The 15,537-nt window shown below is 42.9% G+C and overlaps 1 protein-coding gene across 2 annotated transcripts in view; it reads right to left on the reverse strand.

The window, feature by feature from the left end:
- Positions 1-216: 216 nt before the first annotated feature.
- Tbc1d9 (TBC1 domain family member 9) overlaps positions 217-15,537 on the reverse strand; it is a 110,913-nt gene continuing 95,592 nt past the window's right edge. For both annotated transcript variants that reach the window (XM_021660249.2, XM_060392406.1), the window contains 5 exons: positions 9,430-9,495; positions 8,098-8,184; positions 4,156-4,230; positions 3,959-4,062; positions 217-2,279 (listed from right to left, as the gene is read on the reverse strand). In XM_021660249.2, the coding sequence (XP_021515924.1) occupies positions 1,563-2,279; positions 3,959-4,062; positions 4,156-4,230; positions 8,098-8,184; positions 9,430-9,495 (1,049 nt within the window). In that variant the 3' untranslated portion in view covers positions 217-1,562. The remainder of the gene's footprint in view (positions 2,280-3,958; positions 4,063-4,155; positions 4,231-8,097; positions 8,185-9,429; positions 9,496-15,537) is intronic.

The following is a 15,537-nucleotide window of genomic DNA, read 5'->3' on the forward strand; positions in this document are numbered from 1 at the left end:
ATGGGTCCTGGGAACCCAAGCCCCAATCCTAACGCAGTCATGGCAAGCATTTAGCCACTGAGTCGTCATCTTAGCTCCCCACATTTTCTTACCTCAAAATATTTACCCATAAAATTTTACTTAGTCAAAATGATTGTCTGCTGATAGTTTCTCTACAAAATTGTCAAAGAAACAATGTAGAGGCTCAGGCAGAAACTCAAGCACAAAGACACAAAGCCATATCTGAAGCATTTTATTTGTTCACATTTATCCTAATTGAGGTTCATACTATTTCATTTGACAGTTTAAAAATTATTCTGTAAACAAAATTAAAAAAATTACAGCTGCAACAGAAACGAAGGAGGTGGTGTGTAATAGAAGGGCATGTATAGAAAGTAACTTCAGAATAAGCAAAGAAAAAGTGAGCATGAGTGTGAGGCCAAGAGTGGGAGCGGAAAGTCTCCCAGAGTCTGTAATGAACAAAAGTGTAACAGTGTTAACAGAAGCAAGCGTTCAAAGTGCAGGTGTGCCAGCTTTGATTGCATATCCTCCGGGAGATAGAACATTCCATTCCATATATAAAGTGACAACAGCTAGTTACAGTACCTTGTAGAATCCCTTTGTTGTGAACATAACCGACCTGACGGGAAGTTCGTCACACATGGTACATGACATAATTTCTTACTCTACAACAAGTATGGAAGTGGCAAAGATTGCTTTTTTTTTTTTTTTTACTATTACTATTATTATTTTATCTTGCTGTATTTTCAATGAATAACAATAATCTGAAAACCCAGTATGAGAATCATCAGGACCTTTAGTCCTTTAAAAACAAAAATTGAAACAAAAAGCTGTTCCAGTGTCCTGGGTCCTCTTTGCTTTCACATTGAAATTCTCAGATGGATCACTTTACCCCCTCCTGGTCAACTAACATAAATAATTGGAGCAAGTTGTCAATGTCCAAACTGATCAAATATGTCATTCTAGCATCATGTAAAACCCATTTACATTTTCATAACTGCCTGGGACCCAATATGAAGGGGAACCAGTGTAGAATAAGATTTTTTGGATAAAGGATTTTTATGAATATAATTCAAATCTTAAAAAATATTTTTAAGTCTTCCTAAAGTAGCTCAAGATTTACCCCAACTGACAATGCCTTTTCCTTCTAAAAACAGTTTTGTGTCTGAAACACTCCATTTCCCTCCTAGATCTAATTTTAATTTCAGAGCTTGAATGCACAAAGTGTGGCTGTCTTATTAGCATCAGACAGAACTATTTTCACATCATGGATACAACTGAACATCAAGAGTGCTGAGTTATGATACACATCACTGACAGGTTGGAGTTTAGCACGGGTGCGGGGGTTCACTGAATAAACTAGATTCTAGTAGGATGCCCCACAGGTAGACTGGTAGTGCCTTACCTAGGGGGGTTATCTACTTCTCACTAGTTTTCATTGTTTTACATTATGAAAACAGTAGGCTTCAAGCCAGGTACTAATAAATATTTAATTTAAAAGAAAAGAACACAAGCCCCCCCAACAGAGAACTTAAAAAAACCTCCTCGTTCCTCTTCTTGTATCAGCCCGACAGGGCGGAGATTTCATAGTCACTGGCTGAGGTGAGGGGTTTGCCCATCATACGGATGTTCTTTGCACTGGTGACCCTGGCCATCATACACACTGGCTTGTCAAAGTACTTTACTAGAGCAGGCTCCGTCAAGAGTGAGGCCAGGAACTGTTCGAAGGTGATGGCCCAGTCCCTGTCCAGGCTGCTGCTCCTGGGCAGGGTGGCTCTGCCCTGGCTGCTACGTACCAGGACTGTGTCCTCCCCAATGTCCTCACAGTGCAGTTTGTCCTCCTCATGGGAGCCGGCACTCAGCACCGAGTAGGACGACATGGAACTGTCGTCCTTGGTATCATCGTCGGAGATTAGCATGGAGGAGCAGGCCCCGTTGTCCCTGGGTGACGAGTCCTCCAGTTTGATGTCCTCCATCTGCCCTCCCAGGGAGTGGTCCTCACTGTCAACGGCCAGACTGGCTGGGAGTGGCTCTGTGGATTCCACCACATAGGGCTGGCAGGGCCCCTTCTTGGGGAAGAGCATGCCTGGGATGGCCTGGCTGGAGGGTGGTCCAGCAACCACCTCCTCCTTGGCAGGCTGAGCAATGAAGAACTTGCCCACCTCTCCAATCTCCAACAGGAGACTGGTCACGGTCGCTGTGGCATGGTACAGCTCCTGCTCATTGGGGTCTTCGCTGAACATGTTGTACATGGTCTTACAGAGCTCGATAAACTGCCCCTGGAGAACAAGTGGGAAAGGTGAGGAGCTAAGAGCAAGGACCAAACAGGTGTTGAAACCATGACTCTTAAAGATCCCATGAAAATGCTCTATGGAGAAGGGATGGACCTACGGTTACAGTCTCTTTATTGGTTTCTCTCTTTTAATTTGAAAATTTGAGCCACCTACAAAAATAGCAAGAATGAAACAATAAAAGCCTTCCTAGACTCATCACCGAGAGTGACTATGGTGGAGGCTGGCGAGATGGCTCAGTCAGTAAAGTACTTGCCTTGATGTCTCCCAAGAACCCATATTTTGAGGAAGGGGAAGGTATGGTAGCACGCATTGGCTACCTCAGCATCAGCGGAGACAAAGACAGATGGGTCCTTGGGGCTCACTGGCCAGCCAGCTTCTCCTACTTGGTGAGCTCCAGGCCAAGGAGAGATTCTGTCTCAAAACACAATGGAGGGGGCTCCTGAGAGAGGAAAGTGGAGGCTGTCCTCTGGCCTCCATATATGCATCTACAATGTACCCACATCTTTGTGCCTGTGCATGTGAAAGTGCAACTCTCACAACAATGAATCAGTTACATTTTGCTTAATTTTTTCCTCATCTTCCCCCCCCACCTACTTTGGTTGTTTTGAGACAGGATTTCCCATAGCCCAGGCTATCTTCAAACTCATTATCCCCCTTTTTCTGCCTCCTCAGTGCAGGGACTACTGGGCATGGACCACCATGCCAGACACTACATCCTTTTTTCCTTGTTTTGTTTTTTCTCTTTTCTTTATTATCTTTTTGTCCCTACCAAAGAATCTTAGGGCAGCAGCAGACTCATCTCTTCTCATACCTCTGCAGTCCTGAAGACTTTTCCCAACATTAGCTATAACAGAGTCACCCATGACACAGCTTCTCGCTTCCCTGAACAGAGCAATGCCTCTGCTCCTAACTTGGCCTCTAGCTGGAAACTCTTCATCTCATTTATGTCACCATGTGTATCACCCCCCCCCCCATTACTCATTAGCTTTTCAAGACATGTCTTTTGCTGAGCACAGTTACACGAAAACAGCAGAGCTTAACTTCTGAAGGTAATTCTGCCGACTGGGTGGAATACACATTACTTCCAAATCTCAGTCTTTTGTTGTCCAAACGTTCTTTCAGGAGACCATTTTCTTACAACTGAGTATAATTTTGATGCAAGAGAAGTAAGTCCAAACAGGACTAGATACGTAGCTCAACAGGTAGAGTGCTTGCCTGGCGTGCATGAAGTCCTAGGTTCAACTCCTAGCACTACATAAACTGGATGTGTTAGGCAGATGCCTGTAATACTAGCACTTGGGAGATGGAGGAAGAGGATCATAAATACAGGGTCATCCTCAGCTACATAGTGAGTTGGAGGCCAGCTTGAACCAAATGACTTAAAAAAAAATCAACCAGGTGCTGGTGGTGGCAGTGGCAGTGACACACATCTTTAATCCCAGCACTTGGGAGGCAGAGGCAGATGGATCTCTCTGAGTTTAAGGCCAGCCTGGTCTGTAGAACAAGTTCCAGGACAGCCAGAGTTACACAGAGAAACCCTGTCTCAAAAAACAAACAAAACAAAACAAATGCAAACAGATAATAGTTAAGACCTCCCAAGTTCTCACTATCTGCAAGGGTACTTATTCTACATTTATTCATGACAGGAAAGAATAGTCTCTTACCTGATTCAACTTGGGCAAATCCTTGGCATTTTTTGATTTAGATTTATTTTCTGCAGACCAGAGTTTTAGATAATTACGGTTTTCTTGAGAATTTGCTCTCTTCCCTACAACCCAAATGCCAAAAGATGAACATTCATAGGTAAAAAAACAAGAACTTAGGCAGCAAATAGGTAAACAGAAGAGGAAGATTTTTGTACCTTTGTCCTGCTTAAGGCTCACTGTGACATAGCCGTCTTCTGCACTCTGTTTGCCTCTACTGTCCAAGCCAACAACTATCAGAGAACATTCGGAAGAGAAAGCTGTTACAGAGGATAACCACAGAAATGAGGGTTGTGCAGGCAGGGTGGCCTGACTTAGCAAACAGAAATTTAAACAGTGTCTGGAGAGACACACTATGGTGCTCTTACAGAGTCAGAGTTTGAGTCTCAATGCCCACATCAAGTGGCTTAATATTGCCTGTCACTCCAGCCCCAGGGCATCTGATGCTTCCATACTCATGAGGCACACATGCACACACACCAACAAAAAATAAATCTGTAAACATACATATACACAAACATACATACATGCACGCACACACACACACACATAAAATACCAGTATCCTATGTCAGATAAATCTGTTGATCAAAGTGTATTTCTGGTATCACATGAGGTACACTTATAAACAAGTTTTTTTTTTTTTTTTAGAAATTTGAGCTTTGCTGGACATATTTTATCTGACAACCCCAGCTCTAGGTGAAGGACAGCCCCAGGTTTACTTCTCACAGCTGGGGTTTATTGTACAATGAAAAATTAAAAGAATTAAAAGATGACGGATGCCAGGCAGTCTTTAGAAGCTAGTGGAAATGGTGGTGCTTTCCCAGTACATTGCCTTCCATTCCTCCATCCTGTTTGTGATCCTTGAACCTCTCAAGTGTCTTCTGTGATTTGAAACAGGATCAAGAACATTCTTTCAAGGAAACAGAAATGCTGGTAGAAGCAAGAAAACATGCTTTTTTTTTTTTTCATAATTTGGCAACTCTAAAACATGATTTTGGAGGAACCCAGTTACAACTTTGTTTTCTTCTCTAAACTGGGCACTCCAGGACACAGACACCGAAAGGACAAGAGGTGCAACACCCTTGGACTCTGATGAAGTGGGCTCTTTGTGAGAGTATGTCCTGCACTTCCTCAGCTAAGACAGAGGCTGCTGATTTTCCAACTTGCCTTGCAGCTTTTCAGTTGGAAGGACAAGGAAACTTCTCCATAAAAATCCACAAGAGGATTTTTAGTGGAATAAGGAAATGAGACTAATTTTTCAGAAAAAAAAATTCCTAATGACATCAATATTCTCACTGGATTTTAAGAAACAATAATTAATGAAGCACAGAGACTGCCATTTAAAACAACAATAAAAATGGAGGCTGGCAAGTTGAGCTCATGTCTGCTGTCAGGCTTAGTGGGCTGACTCCACTCCCTGGGACCCCATGGCTTAAGGAGAGAAGTGACTCCTGCAAACTGTCCTCTGACCTCCAAACATGCTCTCTGACACACACAATAAAGAGATATAATAAAACTAAAAAACAGAACAACAACAAAAAAGCAAGGGCTGGCAATGTAGCTCAGTGGGAAAATCCTTCCTTTGCAAGGTGCTGGCTTCTGTCTCTAGCATTTAGCAAAACCAAAACTGTAAAAGTAGCATGATCTCAGTTTTGATGGGTATGCTGTGTGTACATAATCACATACACTATAAGAAAGTATGGAAAAGCAAAATTTCAAGATATGATTAATTAGTTAATGTATGAGTAAGGTTTTCAGCCTATCTTGTGTATTTTAATCTATATTTCAAAACATCCAACATGAAGCAACAGAGCTTCTGGAATTAGAAAAGCACTCTGAAAACACCCTGTTTAAGGACACTGCACAGTGTGGTATGTGACCATCACAGAAGCATCTGCAATAAAAGGAGGGTCCTTTCTGAAACTGAAAGGTGGAAGGCCTAAAAAGGTAGGTGAGGCCAATGTTTTGCAGACTCACGGCTGCCCACAGGAAGAACAGTAGGTGTGGTCAGGACCTTGTGAGAGGCCACTGCTACATACTACAGGATCCCCTTAGGTCTCCAACACCACAGTGTGGCAGCTATCCTCTCCATGCTCCACAGAGAGACAGGCTCAGAGGCAGGATTCTGCCTGTGGTTGCCTAGGTGTCAATTCGCAGGTTAGCCCCCTGTCTTCGCGCCTATCCTCAACTGTACTGCAAACTACATGACTACAGAATCTGGCTCCCTTTGCTCCATCCAACTCCTTTGCACCTGAAGTTTAAAAGCAGGCATGTGCTACATGTATTCAGTTACAGCAAGAACGAAGAAGCCCAAACTAACAAACAAACCACCCCAGAGGCAGCCTGTGTCAGGGCTGGACTTGGGTGTGGTGCTGAGGCTAACCAACGAGTAGGAAGGGACCTCAAGCAGCAGCAGCCGCAGTGGCTTAGGCTCCCAAGGCAAAAGCCACATTCGGAGATGGATGCAGTGAGCTGCCCTGCATATTTAAGCCAAATTGATTCTGTGTGGACCAAACAATCACAAAGAGGGCTTGGCAAACTGCTGAAATGGGCCAGCTGGTGAACCGTCATCCCTGGAACTCCTTGGAGGCTTGGTTCCAGGCCCCCCTTGTGGGTACCAAATCCTCAGGCACTCAGATCTGCTCCATACTTGTGTACAGTCTAGTCACATTCTCCTGCATATTTTAAACAGTCTCTAAATTACAACTGATGTGAGGTAAATGCTGAGTAAACAGTTGGAATGCTCTAGTATTTAAGAAGTACTGACAAGAAAAAGAAAAGAGGGTTGAGTGTGTCCAGTCTAGATGTGCTGCTTTTGTCTGAGTAGTTTTCAATAAAACTATCGGCTGCATCTGTGACGGCGAATGCAGAGGCCTGCTGCGTTTTAGCTCTGTAGGCTGTGTGGTTTCTGCCTTGACTGCTTGGTCCTGTCGCTGCTGCACGGAATAAAGCCGTAAGCGTGGCAGCATGCGTGTTCGGCTCTACTTACCAGTACTGGGCTTTACATTTTATATACTTTTGCACAGCAAGAAATACACTATATCTGACTTTTTAAAAAAAATTTAAACATTGAAAATGTGAACGGCTTTCTAAGTTCATGGGCCAAAAGAGGCAGTGGGTTGAGTCTATCCCATGAGCTGTCCTTTGCTTTGCAGTTAGTATATATTATACACGTTATTCAATGTCTCCTTTCAATTTTTAAACAACCCCCTCTCACATGTGTTCATGAATGTGTGTGTGTGTGTGTGTGTGTGTGTGTGTGTACCTGTGTGTTATATCTCAGGAATAGCATTACCTTGGGTTTGGCCTGGTGCTTGTCCATTAGGTCAGGTAGCTGGCCAGAGAGCTTTGCCTTCTCAGAGCTGAGATTCTAAGTGCATGCTACACACACCCTGCTTGTTTTTAAATGTGGGTTTGGGGGTAGAACTCTGGTCTTTGTGTTTGCACGGCAGGCACTTTTTTTTTCTTTTCTTTTATTATTTTATTTTATTTTAATCACAGGTCATTCACTTGTATCCCAGCCATAGCCCCCTCCCTTTTTCCCTCCTAATCCCACCCTCCTTCCCTCATCTCCTCCCTGCCCTCTCCAAGTCCACTGATAGGGGAGGTCTTCCTCCCCTTCCATCTGACCCTAGCCTATCATGTATCTTCAGGACTGGCTGCAATGTCCTTATCTGTGGCCGAGCAAGGCTGCTCCTCCCTCGGGGGTGGGGGGAGATGCATGGCAGGCACTTTAAAACCCAAGCCATCCCCCCCCACCCCAGCCTGAGAATGCCTTCTTATCCCAGTCAGTGGTGATTGTGGATAGTAGTATGGCAACTGGACAATGTTGCAAGGAGGATGACCCCAGCTGGGGAAGGGGAGAAAAGTGTGTTGCACTACAGGCCATAGTTTTGCTGAGACAGCAGGATGCAGTGGGTGTGGTACCCAGTGAGTGACGTAAGCTGCCCAAAGTTGCTTGTCTTAAAAAATGTGAAGGTCCATATTAGGCAACCTGACTTACATATTTCTTTGACTAACTCTGGAGGTTAAGTCTTTCCCCCAATAAGAACAGGCTCTAAGGAGACAAACAGTCCCTGTGGGAGAAACATCACCTACCATGTGTGCATTCTGGGGTGATGTCTTCAAAGAAGTACTGAGTCGCTTCAAAGGCAGAGTCAGGCTCATCTTGATCAGAGGATGGCTCTGCGGGAGAGGGAACACATCCATGAGGTGTTGGGGCTGGGACTCAGCAATAAGTTTCCTCACTCAGGAAAAGGACAGGGGAGGGTGCAAAGTCTCAAGTCATCAAAGTGGGATGGAGGACAGAAGCGCCTTTAAGGCCTCTGTGGGCACCATTCTGTTTCTAACTTCATCTTCTTTCTAACCCCACACCAGGGTCCCTCCACATTTCCTCTCTACTGGGACAGTTTCCCAAAGACTTTGAAATAATACTTTATAGGTCTTTTGTAGGACACTGTCTGCTATTCGTGCCCACATTTACTCCTATCTGGGATGTGAGTGAGAATCTGCCCGTTTTTATTTCTGTAGTATTTGATAAATCTACCCCAGTTGAGACCAGCCTTATTTAAAATGACACCCAAGCATCAACATGCCTATTAGTCCCCTCCAATGTTAAAACTGCTACTCAAAGGATTGCAGGAGTCAGAGGAGTCAAGAACTCACAAGAAAACCTACTGAACCAACTATCCTGGGCCCACAGGGGTTCACAGAGACTGAGCCGCCCACCAGAGAGCATGCATAGGATGGACTAAGCCCTGTGCACATATGTAACAGATGTGTGCAACTTGGTATTCATGTGGGACTCCTTGCTAGGAGCAGAAGCAGGGGCTGTCTCCGACTCTGTTGCCTGCCTTTGAATCCCTTTCCCCCGACTAGACCACTTTGTCTCCCCTCAATAGGAGAAGATGTGCCTAGTCTCTTACTGCAACTTGATAAGGCAAGGCTGGCTGATAGCCGTGGGAGACCTCCCCTCTTCTGAGGAGAAAGGGAAGGGACACAGGGGCGAGAGAAGGTGAGAGGGAGAGACTGGGAGGAGAGGAGGGAGGGGAAGCTGTGATCCAGAAGTAAAGTAAATAAATAAGTTAATGACACAAACTGCTACTCAGGACACAAGCCCCTCGGCTTCTGATTTTCCCCCTTGCAGTGCTTGTTTGTGTCCTGTAGACCACCAAAGACTTCGCACCCTTTCTCTCGAAGATGGCTCAATTCATTTTGGAGATGGGCAAATGACAATCAAATCAAGGACAGCATTTGGGAAGGTGAGTAGCAACTCAGTCTGGCCTTTGGGAAAGAATGAATGATCTTACATCAAAACAGACAGACAGATGTCACCAAAGGAAGAGAGGTAGAGCCAGGGCCAGCATATCAGTGTGCATGCAGCCAGGCCCCGAGTACCAGTACACTTGATGCTCTGTGTAGTTCACTTACCAGGCAAGACATGCATTTTGTACAGGAGTTTGAGTTTCTCTGTGAGGTCCCCATGGCATGCAGCACCTAGAAATCATGAAAGAACTGGTGTGAAATATGTCCTGTGAGTTAGTGATGCCCCCGGGCTTAGGAAGGTGGCAAAAAGTATACTTTTATATTGTCAGATCAAGACGTCATGTGACAGAAGTTCTGCCCGGGACCTACTTGGGTTAAGATCAGAACCTGAAGGTTTGGTTTCAAATGTTTTGTACCTAACTGTGCTCTACAGATGGGCTAACCTCCCTTTACCCTCAGTTTCCCCTTTGTGAGGTGAGGTGATGACAGCAAAATCTACCAGTGATCTTGACACTGGGGCCCCATGACACCTACAAGAACTACATATGTTAGTAGACACAAAGATTTTAAATGTATTAACTACATTAATAACATTATTATTAATGGGAATTATTAACAGGAAAGATCGTAAAACTGGGCCTTAACACCCCAAACAACTAAGAATTCAGGAATAAAAGCAGAGCCTATTTAAGGTTATTTCCAAATTCCTTTTCGGAGAAATCCTTTCTCAGTGTTTTTTGAGTTCCCTGAAATATGTGTTTTCATTTACTCTAGCCTTCATTTTAATTTATTCTGCCTTTATAAAGTTCAATCAAAAGGAGAATATGAGGGGGGCAAGATGGTGGCACCAGGAGAACACTGCATCTGAGGAGCAGGACAACATTTTCCGTACACCGACCAAGAGATTGAACTCTGGGCCCTAAAACAACAGCAATCGTGTTTCCCAGGTGAGAGGAAACCCCCACGGCGTGGGAACCAGTCAGGTCCACGCTCAGGCCACCCAGCCAGAACCTGGAAGAGATCCTGGGTCCCTCAGGCACTAGGTCACCAGACCAGAGCCATACGCCTGCATGTCCTGATCACCTTCCCAGGGATCGGTGGGCACAAAACCACCAGAGACTGGGAGTCCCAGTCTCACGAAAACCCCACAGGGAAGGAAGGAAATGAAATGGTACTGACTTGGGTCACCCAGTCTTTCCCTGGAAAAAGTCTCGCAGACCAGCGGGTACGAGCCGCCATCACTGAACTGGGCTCCAGCAGCGGGCACAGCTCTCTGACACAGACAGAGCTGTGCGCCCCAGGGCACCAAAGACTGGGAGTCACTGTTGGGAGAAATCCTCACAGGGAAGGAAGCAAAGGGGACAGACTTAGGCCCCCCCAGTATATCCCTGGAAAAGGCCCCAGACTGGCCCAAACCAGGGACCTGCTATGTACCAGATAGCCTGTTGTTACCAGGAGGGCAGTACACACCCGCCACAGATTACCACTTGGGTACTGGGGCAAAGAACCCCAACCTCAGACCTACAAAAGCCAGGAATCCCCGAGATCAACCCCCAGATACTGCTCCAGGAGGCGATCAGTTATCCCTAACAAAACTGACTAAACCATAGGACACACAGGTTATAGCAGCTGATCACTAAATTTACAGCAAGAAACCCAGAAACAGGGCAGCTATCTTCAGGACTTCTCCCGGTGAGAGGAGAACTCTTTCGACTAACAAGGAACACAGTTACCACTCAGGTCTCTATTTCTGAGGTGAGCAGCGCAAATCCTGAAAAACACTGGCCATCCAGTGACTATACCCAAAAAGCTGAGAAGGCTTCCTTCAGGAAAAACCATCTTTCTGCCAAGGGGATTCTCTCCACCACAGGATTCCAGGAACCACCAGAAACTAACCCCAAACAACTAAGAAGGCCCAATGGGTAGAGACCAGCATAAAAGCTCAACCAACAAAAGCCAGAGCAATATGGCATCTCCAGGACCCAGTTATCCAGGGGCAAGTAGCCCTGGACACCCCAGCATAATTGAAATTCAAGAAGATGACCTAACATCTATGCTCATGAAGAGGATAAAAGAGGAAACAAATAAAATGCATAAAGACCTAGAGGAAGATAAACTCAAACAGATTATGGCCATCAGTAAAGAAATAGAGGAAGATAAAAACAAACAGATTATGGCCATCCGTAAAGAAATATAGGAAGCTGCAGCCAAACAGTTTGTGGCCTTTAGAGAAGAAATGCTTAAATCACTGAATGAAATAAAAGAAACAGAGCAATGTTCAAACAAACAGCTGAAGGAATTGATGGAAAAACAGGAAAATACAGTCAGACAAGTGAAGGAAATCAATAAAACAGCTCAAGATCTGAAGATAGAGTTGGAAAAATAAAAAAAAAACACAAATGAAGGAAATTGTGGAGAGAAAGAACTTAGGGAAGAAAACAGGAACTATAGAGGTTAGCATAACCAATAGTCTACAAGAGATGGAAGAAAGAATCTCAGGTGTGGAAGATACAATGGAAGAAATAGATGTATCTGTCAAAGAAAATGTTAAATCTAAAAAATTACTGACACAGACCATCCAAGAAATTCAAGACAACATAAAAAGACAAAACCTAAGAATAATAGGAATAGAGGAAAAAGAAAATTCCCTGTTCTAAGGCCCAGAAAATATTTTCAACAAAATCACTGAAGAAAATTTCCCCAACTTAAAAGAGAGGCCAATAAGAATACAAGAGGCCTACAGAACACCCAATAAATTAGACCAGAAAAGAAAATCCTTCTGCCACATAATAATCAAAACAGTAAGTATACAGCACAAAGAAAAAATACTAAAAGCTGCAAGGGAAAAAGGCCAAGTATCATATAATGGCAAACCCATTATTATCACACCTGACTTTTCAACAGAGACTATAAAAGCCAGAAGTGCTTGGACAGATATCATGCAGACCCTAAGAGAACACAGATGTCAGCCCAGACTACTATACCCTGCAAAACTCTCAGTCCTCATAGATGGAGAAAACAAGATATTCAATGATAAAAACAAATTTCAACAATACCTACACACAAATCCAGCATTAAAGAAGACACTAGAAGGGAAAATACAACCCAAGAAAACCAGCTACTTTCAAGAAAACACAGGAAATAATTAACCTCACTACAGTAAAAAAAAAAAAAAAAAAAAAAGCAACCAAGCACACAAACTTAAGACCACAGCCAACATCAAAATCAAAGGATCTAACAGCCACTGGTCATTAATCTCTCTCAACATCAATGGACTCAATTCTCCAATAAAAAGACACAGACTAACAGAATGGATGTGTAAACAAAACCCAGCAGTCTGTTGCATACAAGAAACATACCTAAGTCACAAAGATAGACATTACCTGAGGGTAAAGGTTTGGAAGATGGCTTTCTAGGCAAATGGACCCAAGAAACAAGCAGGAGTAGCCATTCTAATATCTGATAAAATAGACTTTCAACTCAAATTAATCAAAAGAGATGGGGAAGGACACTTCATACTCATCAAGGGGAAATTCCACCAGGAAGACATCACAATCCTGAACATCTATGCTCCAAATACAAGGGCACCCACATTTGTAAAAGAAACAATAAAACTTAAACCACACATAGATCCCCACACATTAATAGTGGGAGACTTCAACACCCCACTCTCAACAAAGGACAGGTCAACTAAACAGAAATTAAACAAAGAAACAATGTCTCTAACAGAGGTCATGAATCAAATGGACCTATCAGTCATTTACAGAACCTTACACCCAAACACAAAAGAATTTACCTTCTTCTCATCACCTCATGGAATCTTCTCCAAAATAGACCATATAGTTGGTCACAAAGCGAGCCTTAACAGATACAAGAAGATTGAAATAATCCCTTGTATCCTGTCTGATCACCATGGAATAAAGCTGGACCTCAACAACAACAGAAATAGCAAAAAGCCTACACACACATGGAAACTGAACAACTCGCTACTAAATGACAGCTAGGTCAGGGAAGAAATAAAGAAAGAAATTAAAGTCTTCCTAGAACTCAATAAAAATGAAGACACAACATACCCAAACTTGTGAGACACAATGAAAGCAGTGCTAAGAGGAAAGTTCATAGCACTAAGTGCCTTCAAGAAGAAATTTGAGACAGCTTATTCAAGCAACTTAATGGCTCATTTAAAAACCCTAGAAAAAGAAGAAACAGACACACCAAGAAGGAGTAGACAGCTGGAAATAATCAAACTCAGGGCTGAAATCAATCCATTAGAAACAAATAAAACAATTCAAAGAATCAATGAAACCAAGAGCTGGTTCTTTGAGAAAATCAACAAGATAGACAAACCCTTAGCCAGGCTAACTAAAAGGCAGAGAGACACCACCCAAATCAACAAAATCAGAAATGAAAAGGGGGACATAACTACAGACACTGAGGAAATCCAAGCAATCATTAGGACTTACTTCAAAAGTCTATATACCACAAAATTAGAAAATCTATATGAAATGGACAATTTTCTTGATCGATTTGACTTACCAAAGCTGAACCAGGACCAGATAAATAAATAGTCCTATATTCCGCAAGGAAATAGGAGTGGTCATCAAAAGTCTCCCATCCAAAAAAAGCCCAGGACCAGATAGTTTCAGCGCAGAACTCTACCAGACCTTCAAAGAAGAGCTAACTCCAGTTCTCTTCAAACTATTCCACACAACAGAAACAGAAGGAACATTACCAAACTCATTCTATAAAACCACAGTCACCTTGGTACCTAAACCTCACAAAGACCCAACAAAGAAAGAGAACTTCAGGCCAATCTCCCTTATGAACATTGATGCAAAAATATTCAACAAAATACTTGCAAACTGAATACAAGAACACATCAAAGATATCATCCACTATGACCAAGTAGGCTTCATCCCAGGTATGCAGGGGTGGTTCAATATACAGAAATCCATCAATGTGATCCACCATATTAACAAATTGAAAGACAAAAACCACATGATAATCTCCCTAGATGCTGAAAAAGCCTTTGACAAAATCCAACATCCATTCATGTTTAAAGTATTGGAGAGATCAGGGATACAAGGCACATATCTAAACATAGTAAAGGCAATATACAGCAAGCCTATAGCCAACATCAAACTGAACGGAGAGAAACTTAAAGCAATCCCACTGAAGTCAGGGACAAGACAAGGCTGCCCACTCTCTCCATATCTCTTCAACATAGTTCTGGAAGTCCTTGCTAGAGCAATAAGATGGTTGAAGGAGATCAAGGGGATACAAATTGGAAAGGAAGAAGTCAAATTATCACCATTTGCAGATGATATGATAGTATACATGAGTGACCCCCAAAACTCTACCAGGGAACTCCTTCAGCTGATAAACCTTCAGCAAAGTGGCAGGATAAAAAATTAACTAAAAAAAAACAAAAACAAAAAAACGTTGCCCTCCTGTATACAAAAAACAAAAGGGCTGAGAAAGAAATTAGGGAAACAACACCCTTCACAATAGCCACAAATGACATAAAGTACCTTGGTGTAACCCTAACCAAGCAAGTCAAAGACTTGTATGAAAAAAATTTCAAGTCTCTGAAGAAAGAATTAGAAGAAGATATCAGAAGATGGAAAGATGCTCCTGGCTTGGCAGGATTAACATAGTAAAAATGGCCATATTACCAAAAGCAATCTACAGATTCAATGCAATTCCTATCAAATTACCAACACAATTCTTTACAGACCTGGAAAGAAAAATTCTCAACTTCATATGGAATAACAGGAAACCCAGAATTGCTAAAACAATCCTCTACAATAAAAGATCTTCTGGAGGTATCTCCATCCCTGATCTTAAGCTGTACTATAGAGCAACAGTAATAAAAACTGCCTGGTACTGGCATAGAAACAGAATGGTGGATCAATGGAACCGAACAGAAGACCCAGAAATAAACCCACACACTTATGGACACCTGATCTTTGACAAAGATGTCAAAACCATACAACAGAGAAAAGATAGCATCTTCAACAAATGGTGCTGGTCCAACTGGATATCTACATGTAGAAAAATGCAAATAGACCCATACTTATCACCCTGCACAAAACTAAAGTCCAAGTGGATCAAAGACCTCAACATAAAACCAGACATATTAAATCGGTTAGAAGAAAAAGTGGGGAATACCCTAGAACTCATTGGTACAGGAGACAACTTCCTGAACAGAACACCAACAGCACAGGCTCTAAGAGCAACAATCAATAAATGGGACCTCATGAAACTGAAAAG

Source organism: Meriones unguiculatus, chromosome 10 (assembly GCF_030254825.1).
Source record: "Meriones unguiculatus strain TT.TT164.6M chromosome 10, Bangor_MerUng_6.1, whole genome shotgun sequence".
Lineage (NCBI taxonomy): Eukaryota > Metazoa > Chordata > Mammalia > Rodentia > Muridae > Meriones > Meriones unguiculatus.